General features: G+C 42.7%; 1 protein-coding gene and 1 non-coding gene across 2 annotated transcripts in view; both read left to right on the top strand.

Annotated features, from left to right (window-relative positions):
* Positions 1 to 10,978: 10,978 nt before the first annotated feature.
* CDC23 (cell division cycle 23) overlaps positions 10,979 to 19,424 on the top strand; it is a 22,950-nt gene continuing 14,504 nt past the window's right edge. The window contains exons 1-9 of the mRNA XM_004312052.4: positions 10,979 to 11,160; positions 11,246 to 11,318; positions 14,875 to 15,012; positions 15,962 to 16,004; positions 16,760 to 16,865; positions 16,960 to 17,092; positions 18,704 to 18,881; positions 18,967 to 19,064; positions 19,206 to 19,287. Coding sequence (XP_004312100.1) covers positions 11,000 to 11,160; positions 11,246 to 11,318; positions 14,875 to 15,012; positions 15,962 to 16,004; positions 16,760 to 16,865; positions 16,960 to 17,092; positions 18,704 to 18,881; positions 18,967 to 19,064; positions 19,206 to 19,287 — 1,012 coding nt within the window. The 5' untranslated portion in view covers positions 10,979 to 10,999. The remainder of the gene's footprint in view (positions 11,161 to 11,245; positions 11,319 to 14,874; positions 15,013 to 15,961; positions 16,005 to 16,759; positions 16,866 to 16,959; positions 17,093 to 18,703; positions 18,882 to 18,966; positions 19,065 to 19,205; positions 19,288 to 19,424) is intronic.
* LOC117312033 (small nucleolar RNA ACA64) lies at positions 15,269 to 15,390 on the top strand. The gene has a single exon (XR_004526211.1). It is a non-coding gene; the product is annotated as a small nucleolar RNA ACA64 (small nucleolar RNA).

Genomic DNA, 19,424 nt, shown 5'->3' with positions numbered 1-19,424 from the left:
GGGGGGCGCAGGGGGAGGGTGTTAGAGGATGGGATGCATGTCTCTGTGTGTCCCCTGGCAGAAAGAGCTGGGACTGAGCCAGATGCCTCCTCAGCATGAGGTCAACACCGTGGAGATATGTTTACCGGATTTGGGTCAGCTTGGGACCAGCCTCAGCTTGGAGGGCAAAGCAGGAAGGAAGGGAGAAAGGGGGATTTCATTAGCCTCCAACAACCAGGTGGGCCTTGGAGTAGGCAGGTGCAAGCTGTGAGCTGTCTGGGAGGCTATCCAAAGACAGGGAAGGCCTAAATGCTCAGTGCCAGGCTGCCCCAGGGAGGGCTCCTTCCTGAGTCTGAGGTGCCAGCTCAGGACTCTCAGCTTGTACTTCACCCTCTCTCTGCCCAGGTCTTTCATCTTCCTGGCTCCCTTCTTCTCCCTTACTTCTTATTTTTATTTGCCACCACTCTGTAATTTTATTGTGATTGATCCTTTCCTGACCTGGACCCAGCAGGTAATCTGGCAAGTGTGAAGGGACACCGGACCCCCTGCCTGTTGGAAATGCAACAATCTTTGTGTAATGACTGTCTGCATGGCATGATCTCATCTCATCCTCAGAACAACTTTATGAGCGAGCTTCTCTTAGTACCCTCCTACTCCAGTTGAGGAAACTCTCATTCTATGAGATAAAACAACTTGCTCGTGGTTACTTGATTAGGAAGTGGCTGAAGCAGGACTTGTTCAAAGACTGAGTGACTTTTCCATTCCAACTCCAGATAAAGAGCATTCTCGGGTCTGAGCTGTGCTTTCTACACTCATGGACCCTGGGAAGTGTGAGAATGGAGCTGTTTTCTCAGGAGGGGCCGCAAGCTCAGTGGAGTGGTCACTGTGCTGCCAGAAACAGTGGGCTGGTAGAGGGTCCTCTGATGTCTTCCTCAGGGGGCGGGAGCCAGGCAATGAGCTCACAGGAGCGGGTATGCTGAAAGTGGAGCTTGTTCCATCCAAGTTTTAAAGGGAAGCCCAGAGGTTCCTGGAGAACATAAGTAAAATAAAACAAAAATGGGGGAGGCAGTAGGTTACTTTGAAATGATGCCAGTAGATGCCCCCTGCTATAGCAGTGGTTAGGCACATGAGCCTTGGAGTCTGGCAGATCCGGGTTTGAGTGCCACATTGGCACCTGCTTCTGTGGGTGACCTTTTGCAAGGCATTTAAATTCTTGAAGCCTCAGTTTCTTCATCTGTAAAATGGAGATGATAGTGGTAATTTGTTATGAGGATCAAATGATATCATGTTTCATAAAGCTCATAGCCTAATACCTGAACCTCAGTCAATTAAAAAAAAAAGGTATTGGTAATAGAACTGGATTAAGAGTAAACACCTGTCAGAAATGTTCTTTACCTTGATCTGGGTGGTGGTTTTATGAGTGTGTGCATATATAAAAAACAAACAAACCTTGAATTGTACACTTAAGATCAAATTACTTTTCACATGTGAAAATGGGTACTTTTCACATTTTATTGTATGTATCTTATACCTTAACAAGAAAAACAAGAGCAAGAAAAACAAAAGGAAGCTCTTGTAAGTCAGGGTTGGTAAAGTGAAAGCGTTCAAATTTAAAGAAAAAAAATTGCAGGCTAAAATGTAGGAAAAAATGTATTATGGAGGTATGTCAGGAAGTTAATTAATAAAAACATGTTTCCCCCCCTCGGATTTTGTAATGCTTATGGGATTTGTCAGTTGTTTTTTTTTTTTTGGCCGCACTACGCGGCACGCGGATCTTAGTTCCCCAATCTGGGATCGAACAAGCGCCTCCTGCAATGGCAGCGTGGAGCCTTAAACCACTGGATCGCCAAGTAAATCCCTGTCATTTTTTTAATGTGTAATTTTGTATGATTTATTTTATTATCCTAAGTAAATATTCACTTTTGTAGTGAAAAAAATGTGAATTGGGGCTTCCCTGGTGGCGCAGTGGTTGAGAGTCCGCCTACCAATGCAGGGGACACGGGTTCATGCCCCGGTCCGGGAGGATGTCACATGCCGCTGAGCGGCTGGGCCCGTGAGCCATGGCCGCTGAGCCTGTGCGTCTGGAGCCTGTGCTCCGCAACGGGAGAGGCCACAACAGTGAGAGGGCCCGCGTACCGCAAAAAAAAAAAAAAAAAAAAAAAAAAAAAAAAAATGTGAATGATCCCCTCTTCTGTAGTGCTTCGCAGTGGGACCCTCTTGGGATAGGAGAGAAAGCAGGAGTTGCTAGGTTGGATAAGGACAGAGCCACCCCACTCCTGCCCTCCTCCCTCGGGTGGTTGGAACCAATGAACAGCCTGGGTGTGGGGTCCTGTGGTTGTCCTGAGGGAAGCCTGCCTGATGGGAAGCCTGCTGTGATCAGGCTTAGCTCTTTGCCCCTGCAGAAGGAGCTCCCGCTGTATCATCTTCCCCCATCGCAAAGAGAATGAGCAACACAGTGATATCAGCCCAGTCAATTCTCCCTCCTCCTAACAGTTCTCAGCATTGACCTTGGAGGTGAGGCATCCTTAGGGGGGACCTTATTGAGTAATAGGGATAAAGAACACTGAGAAGGGGGGGTACCCAGGCTCTGAGCCCCCGATGAGCAGGGCTGGTAGCGAGGCGTCCCATTACATCCTGGAGCTATTACCTTGGGGAAATGGAATTGGACAAGCCTGCCTTCCCATTATACAAAGAAAGGGCTTTTCAAGTAAATTTCCATTTAAGTATGAGCTGAGATCAGTGAAGATGGGGCCATAATAGCTTAGACGGTCATCGCAGCTATTAAAAATACATATTTTACCATGTGCTCAGGCTGCCTTGTCATCTTCATATCATTCATCCCCAGAAGACTGTGACTCAACCTTTTGCAAGCTTCTGGGAGGCAGGTTAATGTGCATCTGTATTTTCAACTTTTTAATTCTTTGACATACACAGTGGATGAAATTTACATGCTTGACACAGCCCATGGATGTATTCAGAATGTGATTAAAAAGTCGGTCCAGGATGGAGATGGAGATGGGTGGTGGGTGGTAAGTAAAGCACTTCACTCACTGGTCATTGCCTGCAATGCTGGGCTTGCCTCTCTCTTTAGACCATCTCGTGCCACCATTCCCTGCGTAGGACCTCAAACACAAACTGTGACCTCAAACACAGTTCCATTTTTAGCTCAAGGCCTTCAAATGGTGGTCTCTGCTGCCTGGATACTCTTCCCCCATGCTCTACCAGGCTGACTCCCACTTATTCTCCAGGTCTCAGCTTGAACCTATGTCTTCAAGGAAGCCTCCCCTGACCCACTCCCCACCCCCAGATCAGGTTAGGACCTTCAACTGGATTTCTGTCTTTGGATAACAAACTTCCCTTAACCATTTGCTCATGATTCTGCAGTTTGACTGGGCTCAGTCTTGCCTGGGTGACCTCTGCAGCCGCTGTCAGTTGTTGGGTTGACTGGCTGCTAGCTGTTCCTAGATAGCCTTGCTCATTGTAAGGAGCCTCAGCCAAAATGGTGGAAACAGCTGGGACAGCTAGAATGCCTGAGACAGCTAGGAGGCTAACCTGGGGCTTCCTTACATGGTGGCTTCAGGGCAGCAAGAGGGTGAGAGTAGAAGCTGTAAGGTCCCTTGATGCCTCCTCCAACTCTCAAGCATTGGAAACTGGGCTTTCAGGGCAGGTGGCCCTCAGAGTACATCCCTTGAAGGTCCCCAGAAGTCATATAACGTCACTTCTACTGCATTTGTTTTACCAATAGGTTAAAGAAAGTCATAGGGCCAGCACAAATTCAACAGCAGAGAAATAGACTCACTTCTTGATGAAAAGTCACCTTGTAAAAGGGCATGTATCTAGGGATAGAAGGACTTAGAGCCATCTTTGGCCATAGTCTAGCACAGGTCTAGTTCCCTAAGTGTTTCCTTCACTGCTCTTATAACTGTTGTTGACTAATTCCTTGTATGATTGTTTCTTTGTCATTTTTATCTCCCATTAGACAACACGGTCCATGAATGTAGGGACTGACTATCTTGTTTATCACTCTATTCCCAGAGCTTGGCACATAGTGGAAACTAAGTAGTTGTTAAATGAACAGATGGATGAATGAATGCATAAATAAGGCTCCAGGAGTCCCAGAGTTGCAGCATAAGGCTTTGGAGATAGTCCTGGGTTTGAAATCTAGTTCTATCACTTCCTAGGTGTTTGACCTTAGGCAAGTTGCTTGATCGCTGAGCCTCAGTTTCTTTATCTTTAGAGATTAAAATAAACCACACCTGGGGACTTCCCTGGTGGCGCAGTTGTTGGGACTCCATGCTCCCAATGTAGGGAGCCCGGTTTCGATCCCTGGTCAGGGAAATGGATCCCACGTGCATGCTGCAGCTAGGAGTTTGCATGCCACAACTAAGGAGCCCACCTGCCGCAACTAAGACCCGGCGCAGCCAAATAAATAAAATAAATATTTTAAAAAAATAGGGACTTCCCTGGTGGCGCAGAGATTAAGAATCCGCCTGCCAATGCAGGGGTCACGGGTTCGAGCCCTGGTCTGGGAAGATCCCACATGCCGTGGAGCAACTAAGCCCGTGTGCCACAACTACTGAGCCCACGTGCCACAACTACTGAAGCCCACGCGCTTAGAGCCTGTGCTCTGCACCAAGAGAAGCCACCGCAAGGAGAAGCCCTCGCACCACAACGAAGAATAGCCCCTGCTCGCTGCATCTAGAGAAAGCCCGCGCGCAGCAACGAAGACCCAACGCAGCCATAACTAAATAAATAATTAAATAATTAATTAAAAATAAAAAAATAAACCACACCTCACAGTCTAATCCTAACCATGAGGGTTTCAACTCCACATTTGCTCTCTTCCCTTCTGTTTGTGACCCCCTTAGCTTTTCTTACTCAACAGGTGAGGGCTAGTTTCCTTGTTCTAAGGGCCTTCCCCCAACTCCCAAGCATTGGAAACTGGGCTGTCAGGGCAGGTGGCCCTCAGAGTACATCCCCTGAAGGTCCCCAGGAGTCTATTCTATATAGACCATTGCCCCAACACTATTAGTGGCTGCAAACCAGTGGTTCTCAACTAGGAGTGATTCTGCCCCACAGGGGACGTTTGGCAATGTCTGAGACATTTTTGGTTGTCACAGGCATTTTTGGTTGGGGAGGGGAATGCTACTGGCATCTAGAGGCTAGCAGCTAGGGATGTTAAACATCTTAAAATGCACAGGACAGCCCTCTCCCAGCCCCAACAAAAAACTAAACAGTCCCAGATATCCGTAGGGCTGAAACCCTGATGGGAACTGACTGTTCTTTCTGTCCTCACCAGTTTAGATGTAATAGATTCTTCCTGGTAGTAGTCAGCCCTCACCCTTCTTTAGCTCTGGTGTCTGGTGATGGCCACAGTTCTCCCATTCCTGGACCACACATCTTTTGAGCAACAGCTTTTCTGCTTAGGCAGTTTGAAGAGAAGGGAGGGAGGAAATGGCTCTATCTGTTGGCCAGAGCTGGGATCATAGTAGGAGAAGACAATGGAGTTTATTCTGGGAAAGGCCTCAGGTGTGTCAACCTTCACTGTATTACAAACCCCTAGGGCAGCTGGAGAATGTTAGTTGGGACAGCACATGACTGGATAAAGTTGTTACTGAAGCTGTCGTGTGTGACAAGCTTGGGGTTAGGGCCTAGAGTTGTATTCAGCAACTTCTTATTCTTTCTTCTTTTTAGAAATTATTGAAAAAATTATCCCAGGGGTCCAGACCCAGGAATGGAGATGATCCTAGAACTTCATTTTCTCAAAGGGGATTAGTGTCCTAGGCATAACAGCACACCAGCCAGGAAGGTGTTTGTAGCCACCTAGTGGGTGCTTGTTAAACACTTGCCGAGCTGAATCCAGAGTTTAGGAGAAACTGCACAAGCACACAGCTGCTTTTAATAGCCCTGTTGGGAAGAAAATTTATCAAAGAAAGAGGAAGAAAAGGAGAGAGGAAGGGAAAGGTTTTAACTGATTACTGGGTACTTTATGTGTCATTTCTTCTGATCCTCACAACAACCCTGTGTGGTCAATTACTGACCATTAGTATCATCACCCCCATTTTATAGATGAAGAGGTTTAGTGACTTTCATTAAGCCACTGCTGGTATATAATGGAACCACAATTTGAACCCAGGTCTCTATGACTCCAAAGGCCTATTTCCATTATACCACAGAATTCTTCCATCAGAGAAGAAATGATTTTAAAATAATAATAAATATATAAACAACTATTTATTGACTTCCAACCATATGCCAAGGTCTGTGCTAAGGTTTCACATAGATTATCTCATTTAACCCTCACACAAACACTATCTCATTAAATTTTACCACGAGCCTGTAAGGTAGGTATTGTTCTTATTATTCCCATTTTATAGATAAGGATACTGAAGTCCATAAGAATTAAGTATGTTGCTCTAGGTTTCATAGCTGTGAAATAGCAGAGTGCGGAAAGAAAAAAAAAGAGGGAATTCTTTAAAAGGAGGAGAATGGAAGAAAGAATGTACAGAGGGAGGAAAGGAAAAGAGAAAGAGCAAAGGGAAGGGAGGGGAGGAGGAAGGATAGTGTCACTGGAGGGGCTTCTAAAGAACTGGTAATCTCTTTGGTCTTGGCCACAGAAGAGGTGAGGAAGGGGATGTCATCATTGAGAAAGCGTCACAGTAAGGTGCATACATTTTGCCGCCTCCCACCTTCAGAAGTCAACCTGTGGCAAATGTGGCTACCTGGCCAAGAGGAAGAGAAAGTATAATGGAGTGCCAAGGCTAAAAGACAAAATATCGCCTTGACCAGTGAATGAGGCACCTAAAAACTGTATGCTGTGGATTCAGGCATGGATTCTGTGAAGGAGCAACACCTAAACCCAAGAGGGCAGCTGTTGCAGCATACAGTTCATCTTATGGGTTTCAACGGTTAGTCATGCATTAAGTGTTCTGGTTTAAAAAAATTTTTTATAAATAAATAAATAAAAATAAAGAACTGGTAATGTTCTTTAAAAATTTTTTTTTATTGGTGTATAGTTGATTTACAATGTTGTGTTAGTTTTAGGTGTACAGCAAAGTGAATCAGTTATACATATATCCATTTTTAGATTCTTTTCCTATATAGGCCATTACAGAGCATTGAGTAGAGTTCCCTGTGCTATACGGCACGTTCTTATTAGTAGCTATCTGTTTTATATATAGTAGTGTGTATATGTCAATCCCAATCTCCCAACTTATCCCTTCTCCCCTTATCCCCTGGTGACCATAAGTTTGTTTTCTACATTTGTGACTCTACTTCTGTTTTGTAAGTCAGTTCATTTTTGTATCCGTTTTTTAGATTCCACATATGAGTGATATCATATGATATTTGTCTTTCTGTGTCTGACTTACTTCACTCAGTATGACAATCTCTAGGTCCATCCATGTTGCTGCAAATGGCATTATTTTGTTCTTTTTTATGACTAATTTATTCCATTGTATATATGTACCACATCCTCTTTATCCATTCCTCTTTCAATGGACATTTAGGTTGCTTAGGAACTGGTAATGTTCTATTCCTTTTTTTTTTGGCGGTACAGGGGCCTCTCACTGTTGTGGCCTCTCCCGTTGCGGAGCACAGGCTCTGGACGCGCAGGCTTAGCGGCCATGGCCCACGGACCCAGTCGCTCCGCAGCATGTGGGATCTTCCTGAACCGGGGCATGAACCCGTGTCCCCTGCATCGGAAGGGGGACTCAACCACTGTGCCACCAGGGAAGCCCTGTTCTATTCTTAATCGAAGTAGTGGGTCATGTGTGCTCTTTTAATTTCCTCCCTTCCTCCCTCCCTCCCTCCCTTTCTTCCTTCCTTCCTTCCCTCCCTTTCTTTTTTGGCTGCGCTAGGTCTTCATTGCAGCATGCTGGATCTTTTAGTTGGGGCATGCAAACTCTCAGTTTTGGCATGCACGTGGGATCTAGTTCCCTGACCACGGATCGAACTCGGGTCTCTGCATTGGGAGCACAGAGTCTTACCCACTGGACCACCAAGGAAGTCCCTTAGTATTATTCTTTAAACTGTTCTTACATACTGTATGTTATGTATAAGCATACTTATATACTGTATCTGATATAAATGTATCATACCTGTAAACTGCTTTGCAGGGTTGTCCTGCAAATTAGTGATCTGATATGCAAAGATCCCAGCAGAGAGTAAGTGTTCAAGAATATCTTACATGTATCCAGTGCTCATTGTGTTAACAATTGCTCTAACTATATTACGTGGATTATCTCATTCAGTTCTTACCCCAACTGAATAGCAGGAATTATTGTTATGGTCCTCATTTTATCATTGAATGACCTAAAGGACATAGAATAAATGATATTCTCAAGATCTTGGGAATGCTGGTAATGGTGGAGTTAGGGCTTGAACCTAGGTAATATGGCTTAGGGCCCACATTCTACAGCTCTCCACTCAACTGCTTCCCAGTAAAGAACTCATTATTACCATCATTGTACCCCTGGAGAGAGAAGAAATGTAAAAGGAGGGCTGATGTCAGCTTGGAAATAAAACACCTTTGAACTGGGCTGAGATTGGTGGTGTTGGAAAGGCAAGGAAGTAGAGAGAAGGAGTTCACAAACGTGTTGGGGGGGGCAGTCCACATCATTAAAGGTGGTGATTATGGCTTTCATTTTTTAAACATTTAACAAATAAGATAATTATTAAAATATTTTCTCCTGATAAAAGGAAACAGTTTGGGTCTTGAGTGAATGAAAGAATGAATGTGAAGTGGTTCTTGGTGATCAGAGGAACATGAAACAGTTTACAGTTGACATCTGAACGACATGGGATTTAGGAGTGCCAGCCCCCGCCCCCCAGTCAAAAATCTGAGTATAACTTCTTTTTTTTTTTTGGCTGCGTTGGGTCTTCATTGCTGCGCGCGGGCTTTCTCTAGTTGCAGAGAGCAGGGACTACTCTTCGTTATGGTGCGCAGGCTTCTCATTGTGGTGGCTTCTCTTGTTGTGGAGCACGGGCTCTAGGTGCACGAGCTTCAATAGTTGTGGCACATGGGCTCAGTAGTTGTGGCTCACGGGCTCTAGAGCACAGGCTCAGTAGTTGTGGTGCACGGGCTTAGTTGCTCCACGGCATGTGGGATCTTCCCAGACCAGGGAAGCCCACGTATACGTATTTATTGAAAAAATCTTCATATAAGTGGATCTTCACAGTTCTAACCCATGTTGTTTAAGGGTCAGCTGTATTACTCAGCTGAACGCTGGAAGCCTCCGTGGTGGATTTGACTGTTGTAGTGTTTTATTTTAAGTCATATATACTTTAAAAATTTACCCACAATGGGCTTCCCTGGTGGCTCAGTGGTTCAGAATCTGCCTGCCAAGGCAGGGGACACGGGTTCGATACCTGGTCTGGGAAGATCTCACATGCCGTGGAGCAATTAAGCCCGAGCACCACAACTACTAGAGCCCACGTGCCACAACTACTGAAGCCCATGCACCTAGAGCCTGTGCTCTGCAACAAGAGAAGCCACCACAATGAGAAGCCCGCGCACTACAAAGAGGAGTAGACCCCGCTCGACGCAATTAGAGAAGATCCCGTGCGCAGCAACAAAGGCCCGATATAGCCATAAATAAATAAATAAATAAATAAATTTATTTTTAAAAATTGTGTGACAATTATATCCAATTTATCTTTTCATTCATTGGGACAAAAGACTGGCTACACTAAAAATGTGTTGTTTGTAAATAAGTGCTTGCCAAAAGCATATTGAAATCATCTCTATTTTCTTGTTATTTAAAAACAAAACAAAAACTATAAAATTATAGACAATTATAAAAATAAACAATAACATTTTAAAGGGCAAATATAAGAATTCTAAACAAGTCATAAAAGCATTATCTATCTATAATGCCATAAACAGTTACATTTCATTCTATGTGTCAGTATTTATTCAGTTTATATTCAGTATATATATACAAATATATATACATAGATACACATGAGTAGATGTATGATATACTGTAATTTTTGTATTTGCTAACAAATCATTTTTTCTTAAATTATAAATTTAAAACAAATACAAAGTGTGCAACACTTATGAAACAAGAAAAAAGTAGAATTTTGCCTTCATGCACTGTATAGTATGTTGCGATAAAGTTGACTTTAGAATACAATCTTTAAGAATACATGTTAATCTAAACAACATGATTTACTTAAAATCACTTCTATATAACACCCAAAGAATGGGTTCAAAACATTCCCAAGGGAGTTGGTAAAACCATATATTACTATGAAAGGGTTAAAAACAAAACAGGTTGAAAATGTTCATGTAGTGTTTAAGAACTCTGGGTTTTGGAGTCAGAGCTGGGTTATAATCTAAACACTCTCCTTGGAAGAGTGATGCAAACTCTCTGAGCTTTCGTTTTCTTCACCTATAAAACTGGGATGATACAATATCGTAGAGCTGTTTTAATGGTAAAACCCGATTATGTATGTAAAAGTACAGAACCTGTCATAAGGTAAGCCCTCAATAAATGTTAGTTACTCTCCCCACTCCCCCGGGGTAAGAAAAAGGTGGGTAAAGAGGAAGAATTCTCCACCTGTGGCCATACAATTTACTTCTTTAAGAAAAAATCTAGAGGATACCAGACATCCTTGCTACACACATACACCACTTGTCATCCAGCGGCACAGAATCTACCCAAGAACTACACTCTTATCTTTCGTCCAATCACATCATTCTGCACTCTCTTGCCCCTATTCCCAACCCTAGTTTCCCAAGCCACCTTCCCAATCACTCATTCCTCTCTGCCCCGCCCAGAAGTCGTGGCTATCCCCCCTCTTTCTTGTTCTAACTTTCGCGCCCCACTAGTTCTTCGCCAATCGGAGAAGTAATTGCCTCTTCCCTCCCCGCCTCTTACTGACGTTACGAGAAGAAAGATTTCTGATTGGTTTCTCTGGAGCAAGAGCGTGCCAATAACAGACAGACTTTTTTGGTGCGGAGGGGCAGCTAGTATTTTCGCTGGTGATTGGCTGGGGTGGCCAAGACAGGAAAATGGCTGCCAGCTCTTCTGTAGTCCCGGTGTCAGTGTCGGCTGCCGTGGTCCCCGCCCTGTCATCGAGCGGCGATTTCTCAAATTTGCGGGAAATTAAAAAGCAGCTGCTACTTATCGCGGGCCTTACCCGGGAGCGGGGCCTACTGCACAGTAGCAAATGGTAAGATGTCGGAGTCCGAGGGGACCGGGCTTGGATCCTCGGCCTTGGGAGTCTTTAGCTGATTCAGTTTGTGTGGGTGTTCCAGGTCTGCGGAGTTGGCCTTCTCCCTCCCGGCGTTGCCTCTGTCCGAGCTGCAGCCGCCGCCGCCTATTACAGAGGTAAGCACGTCTTCACATTGAGTGCTCCCCATCATCAGAAGAGATACTGAGTGCTCTGTCACCGGAAGGGAGCATACTGCTTAACATCCTAGGGGAAATTCAAGCATTCAAAGAGCTGGGTGTTTTAAGCGATTTTATCTGTATGTTTTTGCTGAGTTTTGAAAGACTTAGTGGTGCTCTTACTTAAGCTGGAGAGATTAGTAAACAATCCTTGCTTAAGATTTCAGCCTTTTAGGTTTTCTAGCTCAACCTAGATAGTATTCATAACGGGGAGAAGCGTCAAAGGTTTTTATTGGATTGGCCAAAAAGTTCCTTCGGTTTTAAAATAAAAATACAAATCACGCATTTTCACCAAGAAGTTTATTGAACAACGTATTCACTGTTCCACTACCTCCTCACATTTTTCAGGCAACTTCATAATTCCATCTTACCAAAAGTTTTTATCTTTTTTTTTAATCTTTTTTTTTTGCGGTACGCGGGCCTCTCACTGCTGTGGCCTCTCCCGTTGCGGAGCACAGGCTCCGGACGCGCAGGCTTAGCGGCCATGGCCCACGGGCCCAGTCGCTCCGCGGCATGTGGGATCTTCCCGGACCGGGGCACGAACCCGTGTCTCCTGCATCGGCAGGTGGACTCTCAACCATTGCGCCACCAGGGAAGCCCCCAAAACTTTTTGTCTTTTTGAGCAAAGAACTGTTCCAGGTGCCTTTTACAGTCTTCCAGGGAATTGAAATTTTTTCCATTAAGAGAATTTTGTAAAGACCTAAATAAATGGAAATCCAAAGGTGCAATGTCTGGTGAATACAGCAGTTGAATCAGAACTTCCCAGCCAAGCTGTAACAGTTTTTGCCTGGTCATCAAAGAAACATGCAGTTGTCCGTTATCCTGATGGGAGATTATGCGTATTCTGTTGACTAATTCTGGAGGCTTTTCATCAAGTGCTGTTTCAGTTGGTCTAATTGGGAGCAGTACTCGTTGGAATTAATTGTTTGGTTTTCCGGAAGGAGCTCATAATAGAGGACGCCTTTCCAATTGCACCATATACACAACATCACCTTCTTTGGATGAAAATCGACCTTTGGTGTGGTTGATGGTGGTTCATTTCGCTTGCTTCACGATCTCTTCTGTTCCACATTATTGTACAGTATCTATACACTTTTCATTGCCCGTCACAATTGTTTTAAAAACGGAACGTTTTCATTGCATTTAAGAGAGAAAAACACATGCGGAAAAACAGTCAAGAAGGTTTTTTTCCGCTTAACTTACGTGTAACCCAAACATCAAAGCAATTCATATAACCAGGCTGGTGCAAATGATTTTCAACTCTTGATTTGGATATTTTGAGTATATCAGCTATCTCCTGCATGGTATAACGTTGCTTGTTCTCAATTAACATCTCAATTTGATTGCTGTCAGCTTCAACTGGTCTACCCAACCATGCAGCCTCATCCAGTGAGAAATCTCCTGCGCGAAACTTTGCAGACCACTTTTGACACGTTCGATCAGTCACAGCACCGTCTCCATACACTGCACAAATCTTTTTTTGCGTTTCAGTTGCATTTTTACCTTTCTTGAAATAATAAAGCATAATATGCGGAAAATGTTGCTTTTTTCCTTCTATCTTCAATATTAAAATGGCTACACAGAAGTTCACCAGTTTTGATAAGTTTTTAAAAAAATTAACCCTGAGGGCTTCCCTGGTGGCGCAGTGGTTGAGAGTCTGCCTGCCAATGCAGGAGACACGGGTTCGAGCCCTGGTCTGGGAGGATCCCACATGCCGCGGAGCAACTAGGCCCGTGAGCCACAACTACTGAGCCTGCGGGTCTGGAGCCTGTGTTCCGCAACAAGAGAGGCCGCGTTAGTGAGAGGCCCGCGCACCGCGATGAAGAGTGGCCCCTGCTTGCCGCACCTAGAGAAAGCCTTCGCACAGAAACGAAGACCCGGGCTTCCCTGGTGGCGCAGTGGTTGAGAGTTTGCCTGCGGATGTAGGGGACACGGGTTTGTACCCTGGTCTGGGAAGATCCCACATGCCGCGGAGCGGCTGGTCCCGTGAGCCATGGCCGCTAAGCCTGCGCGTCCGGAGCCTGTGCTCCACAACGCGAGAGGCCACAACAGTGAGAGGCCCGCGTACCGCAAAAAAAAAAAAAGAAACGAAGACCCAACACAGCCAAAAATAAATAATAAATAAATATTAAAAAAAAAAAACCCTGATGTGACAGCTGTCACAATACACTCTAACAAAATTGTTTCAAATGAAGTTAAAGACAACTAAGCACTACTAGAGCCATCTAATGGAAAAAACCGAATGGACTTTTTGGCCAGCCCAGTACAACAGCACGAAACTGATTTTGGATGACAGCTCTGGGTTCAAATCTCAGCCATACTAGTGACTTTTGGCAACTTAATTAACCTCCTGAGCCACAGTTTTCCCCATCTGTGGATAATAGTATTTACTTTGTGGGGATATTGAGACAATTAAATGAGATAGGAATACATTTTATGTATGATCTATAGTACATATGTTTACATAGTCTGTGTCATCTGAAAGATCTTTATCATAATCCATTTTATTTTTCCTGAAGATGCCATTTCTTGATTACCACCCCCACCAACCACACACACACACACACACACACACACACACACACACACACACTTAAAAACAATGAATGTTCCTTAATCCAAAAGATACAATGCAGGTGAGAGAGGCAGGAGAAGAAATAAGTAAATGGTGAGTGTACGTGAAAAGGGCCACCACAATCCTAAGCTGAATGGCCATATTTAGGACATTTTCATCCAATGAAGAAAATATTGAACATAATTTTGGTTCCAGTTTTGTGCTGGTAATATTTGGACATGAAGGATGAGGAGAATGAAATTACTAAAGTTTTAATCAACTTATCCTTAGAATTTGCGGGGATTGTATGTTTTTACCTCAAATGTGCATCATTTCATTTTTTTTTTTACATAGAGAATTATAGCTGTGTTTTTTTGGTTTTTACAATACTAACATGTCAAAACTTTGTTGAAATACAAAAAGTATAAGTAATTCCACAGCATGTTGCATTTATGTGGAAATTTAAAAGTCTGCCGAAGGAAAGGCATGTCACATATTAATGCTAGACATTTTTCATGACTTTCTCACTTTTTCCTCATATCAAATCCGTATTACTGGCTCCATTTTACAGATGAAGAAGTGAATACTCAGAGAAGCTAAGTAAGTTCCCTACTAATGTCTTGAAACCAGGAAATCAAGCAGTCAGAATTTAAATCCAAGTCCCTAACACTAAAGCATATGCAATTTCCCACAACATTTGCAGAAACAATAAAAGTTTCTGAGTGCATTGGTTTAGTTTTTTAAATTTTAATATTGTCCCCAAGGTTTTATTTTGAAAAAATGTTCTGTGACCTTACTTCATAAACTAATAAATAAGTATTAGGTTTTTGGGAGGAGGAAAATAATTATCTTTTCTTACATCTTGAAATTAATGAATATTCTTGGATTTGAACTTTTGTTATCCTGTTCCTAACCACTTACATTAACTTGTCTCTTTTTTAGGAGGATGCTCAGGATATGGATGCTTACACCCTGGCCAAGGCCTACTTTGACGTTAAAGAGTATGATCGGGCAGCACATTTCCTGCATGGCTGCAATAGCAAGAAAGCCTATTTCCTGTACATGTATTCTAGATATCTGGTGAGGGCCATTTTAAGATGTCATTCTGCTGTCAGTGAAACATCCATATTTAGAATCCCAGTAGCAAAAGTTTAATCTTCAAATAGTTTAGCAAAAGTCTACTTGGTGAATGTACTTTATAAATACTTAGCAATAATAAAGAAGACATCATAAGTAAAGTAAAAAAAATGATAGTACGAAAGAAAATATAAAAATATTGGTAATATTCATTATTGACAAAGGTATGGGGCAGTAGACACTCTGTTTCAGGAGTAAAAGTAGTTTGGCGTTGGTTTGGTTGGCGTGCCTGTGGGTGAGATTTGGCACCCAGAACCACTGGGGCCTCAGCCCACCACCCACTCCTTGGTATGGGGAGATGAAACCCACGCCCCGACATGTGTGGGCCGCTGCTCTGGGCAGATTATGTCAATTTGAAATACTATGCCCAAACAATTCTTCCTTAAGAAACTTAGCTTGTCCAATAGAAATACTTCAGTGTGTGCACAAGGATATATATATGTACAGGGCTGTTCATTGAAGGGTTTTTTGTAATAGACAAAAAAATTAAAAACCTAAATAACCATTAGTCAAGAAATTCATTGTTAATTTTTGCCTGAAGTATTCTTTATTAAAATGTTGCAAAATGATGATTTTCTACTCCAGCACTCTCTTGAGTAGTAAATTCTAAGCAAGAGTCTGTCTTCCCCTTCTCCACTTATTTATGCATTTATCTAGTATCAGTATGGACTCAAGAATTCCTGTATTTTTAATTGTTTATAATTCATTATTTCACTTTATCATTTTGGTACTCAGATTATTCCAGATTTGGCCAGTGGGAGCCCCCGAATAGTTGTTTAAAATTAGTGACCAATAGTAGATGTCATTTTGGTTGGACTTTTTGGTTGAATCAGGCTGCTACAGGTTTCAGAATAAGCGGAAAAAAGACCTATTTATTGATTTTCTCTTACAGTCTGGAGAAAAGAAGAAGGATGATGAAACAGTTGATAGCCTAGGTATGAATTTCTTTCTCTTACCTTTTGGACTAAAACAAACTCTATAATGCCTATAGGAGCCAGGCAGGTAATATAAACATGGGAAGTGGACTGAGGAGGAGTCCACTGAGGAGGAGTTTGCAAATTGGAGAGCACAACTGGCTGGTTGTCACCCAACTCCCTCTGAGGGTTGCCCTATGGGAATGTGGGCCTGGTGTTGTCAGGGGCTTTCTTCCGCTGGCCCTAACCTGTTCCCTGCAACCTGAACCTGGAAATTTAGATTTTTAGTTGAGGCTTCTGAGTTTTCAGCATTGACGATTAATTCAGATTTTTAAAAACCTGTGTGGGCCTAACAAAATATGACTGCAGACCACTTATCAGTTGCAGTTTCTATAATAAAGTAAATGGACTGTGTAAGATGTCATTGGAGGGGGCTTCCCTGGTGGCGCAGTGGTTGGGAGTCCACCTGCCAGTGCAGGGGACATGGGTTCGTGCCTTAGTCCGGGAAGATCCCACATGCCGCGAAGCGGCTAGGCCCGTTAGCCATGGCCACTGAGGCTGCGCGTCTGGAGCCTGTGCTCCGCAACGGGAGAGGCCACAACAGTGAGAGGCCCATGTACCGCAAAAAAAAAAAAAAAAAAGATGTCATTGGCCACTTGTGAGTGTTTGCTGGAAGTTCCAGGTGTAACTTTGGTTGATGCCAAAGGGAATATCTAGGTCTATGAAATGAAAAACAGCAGTCTACCCTTAGATCAGAAACTCTGTTTCTTTCCTAGGCCCACTGGAGAAAGGTCAAGTGAAAAATGAGGCTCTCAGAGAATTGAGAGTGGAGCTCAGCAAAAAACACCAGGCTCGGGAGCTTGATGGATTTGGCCTTTATCTGTAAGTGTTATAGTAATTTGGAACTTATGTGAGATATTCTTCTGAGTAGAGGGGAGATGTTGTTAACTTCTGTGATCGTTCCCTTCTTTCCTAGGTATGGTGTGGTGCTTCGAAAGCTGGACTTGGTGAAAGAGGCCATTGATGTGTTTGTGGAGGCTACTCATGTTTTGCCTTTGCATTGGGGAGCCTGGCTAGAGCTCTGTAACTTGATTACAGACAAGGAGATGGTAAATTGAGATGAGCTATGTGAAAAATCTTCTGCTTCAAGTCTTATGTAATTCTTTAATAATGGGGTAGGGGGAGAAAGTTTTGCTAAACCTTTCATTATAGCTACCTCTTTGCTCCTTCTCCATTTATAGTACTCACACAGAAAGTACTATAGTACTTTGCTCCTTGCTCTTCTTGTTGGGATTTAGGTCTTTATTTGAAAGACTGATGTCTAGATCTTGTTTGGTAGTTGCTGTTGCATTTGCATTCAGTTGACTTAGAGTATCTTTTCATATTCATGTTTTCACATTCAAGTTTTACTGTAACTTGTTTTATAGACTAAATGTTATTATAGTTTCTCTACTAATTCCAAAGATGCTATAGGAACGATTTCTCTGATATCAAGAATTGAGTTAAAAACATTTTTAATGTTTCTTCTGAGCTCTCATAGGTCTCTGTTGAGATTTAGAGATTTGTTAATTAATGAAATAATGTATATAAAATGGCTTTATAAACTGCATTGTTTTATTAGTCATTGTTAGAGAACATTGTCTACAAAGTTTATTTTGCTGTTATTCAATAGTTAATAGAAGCAACAACACACTTCCTTTTGTTGGCTCTAAAGGACCAAGGGCTGGTTGATTTTCCCCAATAGTGATACATGCTACTACATTTGTGTCTGAAATCTCAATCTTGGTTTACTTGTATTTACCTATCTCTAACTGCCTACTAGACTTTCATTAAAAGTTTGTTTTATCTCTGAACTCAGAATATGCAAAACCAAATTTCTCATCTTGCCTACCAAATTCTCTTTCTTCCTCCCAACTTGATGGCCTCTCAGTTGTATCTCTGTTTCTCAGGATGCACCCAGTCTTGACTCCTCAGAGTCATATTTTGTCTCTTCCCTTTCTCTTATTTCCCTTTATCTAGTCAGTCGCCAGACATTGCCATGGTTACCTTCTTGTCTGCATCTCTTTCTCTTGGTTTCCTTTGCTGTCTTGGTTATCATCTCAAATTTGGATTACTTAAAAGTAATAAATACTTTCTATCTAGCTTTCCCATTTTTATACTCCCATTTCCAAGCCATCTGACATACTGTTTCCAAACTTATTCTTAAAGCACCCATGTCATCATGTCATTCTTCTGTCAAAAATTGCAGTGGTTTCCTGTTGCATCCCATTTCCTGTTGCAGCATAGGACCCACCCTATCAGTTCAGTCTTATTTTTCCACTTCTTCCCAACACATAGCCTCCCCTCAAACTGAGCTAGTTGCCTCATTCTATTTACCCACACTCATTATGACTGTTTTTCCTCTATTTTTATTGTCCTTACCTAGAACGTTGTCTTTTTTCTCTTCCTCTCCCTTTTTCTATTCAGTTTCTACCCATCCTCCAAGGCTCGCCTCAAATCCTGTCGTTTCTTTGAAGCTGTCCCCAGCTAGACCATTCCTCCCTATTCCTCCCTATTGTGCTTGTAAGTCCTGTTCACTTAATTGAACTGCCCTGTGTTCATTATTAGGTACTCTAATAAAATTTTGGTGTTAAATTCTTTTAGACAATATAGTTCCTTGATGTTCATTTGGGAGAGAGGTCAAAGTATATTAAGTGTGTTCCTCTCTCTCCTGCTGCCAGCTGAAGTTCCTGTCTTTGCCAGACACCTGGATGAAAGAGTTTTTTCTGGCTCATATATACACAGAGTTGCAGTTGATAGAGGAGGCCCTGCAAAAGTATCAGAATCTCATTGATGTGGGCTTCTCTAAGAGCTCATATATTGTTTCCCAAATTGCAGTTGCCTATCACAATATCAGAGGTGAGTGAATAAGGACAACGAAATACCATCAAACCCTGAAGGTAGTGCTGTGTTGTTTTCTGAACTCTCTGTCTTCTTTCTGCAGATATCGACAAAGCCCTCTCTATTTTTAATGAGCTAAGGAAACAAGACCCTTACAGGATTGAAAATATGGACACATTCTCCAACCTTCTTTATGTCAGGGTGAGCTCCTTCCTTTGCTTGGACTTAAGCTCTTTTGTGCTTTGATCTCCTGGGTTGGATTGTCACCTAGTAGCATTAGCTACAAGAACAATTATGTAGGGGTTCCTTTTTCATGCTTAGATCGTCTTTCTTTTCTTTCAGAGCATGAAATCTGAGTTGAGTTATCTGGCTCACAACCTCTGTGAGATTGATAAATATCGTGTAGAAACATGCTGTGTAATTGGTAAGAGTCACCATCTTTTTTCTTTTTTTATCTTTATTGTGAGTAATCCAAATGTAAAAATAACAATAATATAAAAGTGTCAAAAGAAAAAAAGGGAATTCCCTGGCGGTCCAGTGGTTAGGACTCCGTGCACCCAC

Source organism: Tursiops truncatus, chromosome 3 (assembly GCF_011762595.2).
Source record: "Tursiops truncatus isolate mTurTru1 chromosome 3, mTurTru1.mat.Y, whole genome shotgun sequence".
In the NCBI taxonomy this organism is placed as follows: domain Eukaryota; kingdom Metazoa; phylum Chordata; class Mammalia; order Artiodactyla; family Delphinidae; genus Tursiops; species Tursiops truncatus.
Note: the sequence above shows the minus strand (reverse complement) of the source record. Positions and strands in the feature narration are given on the sequence as shown.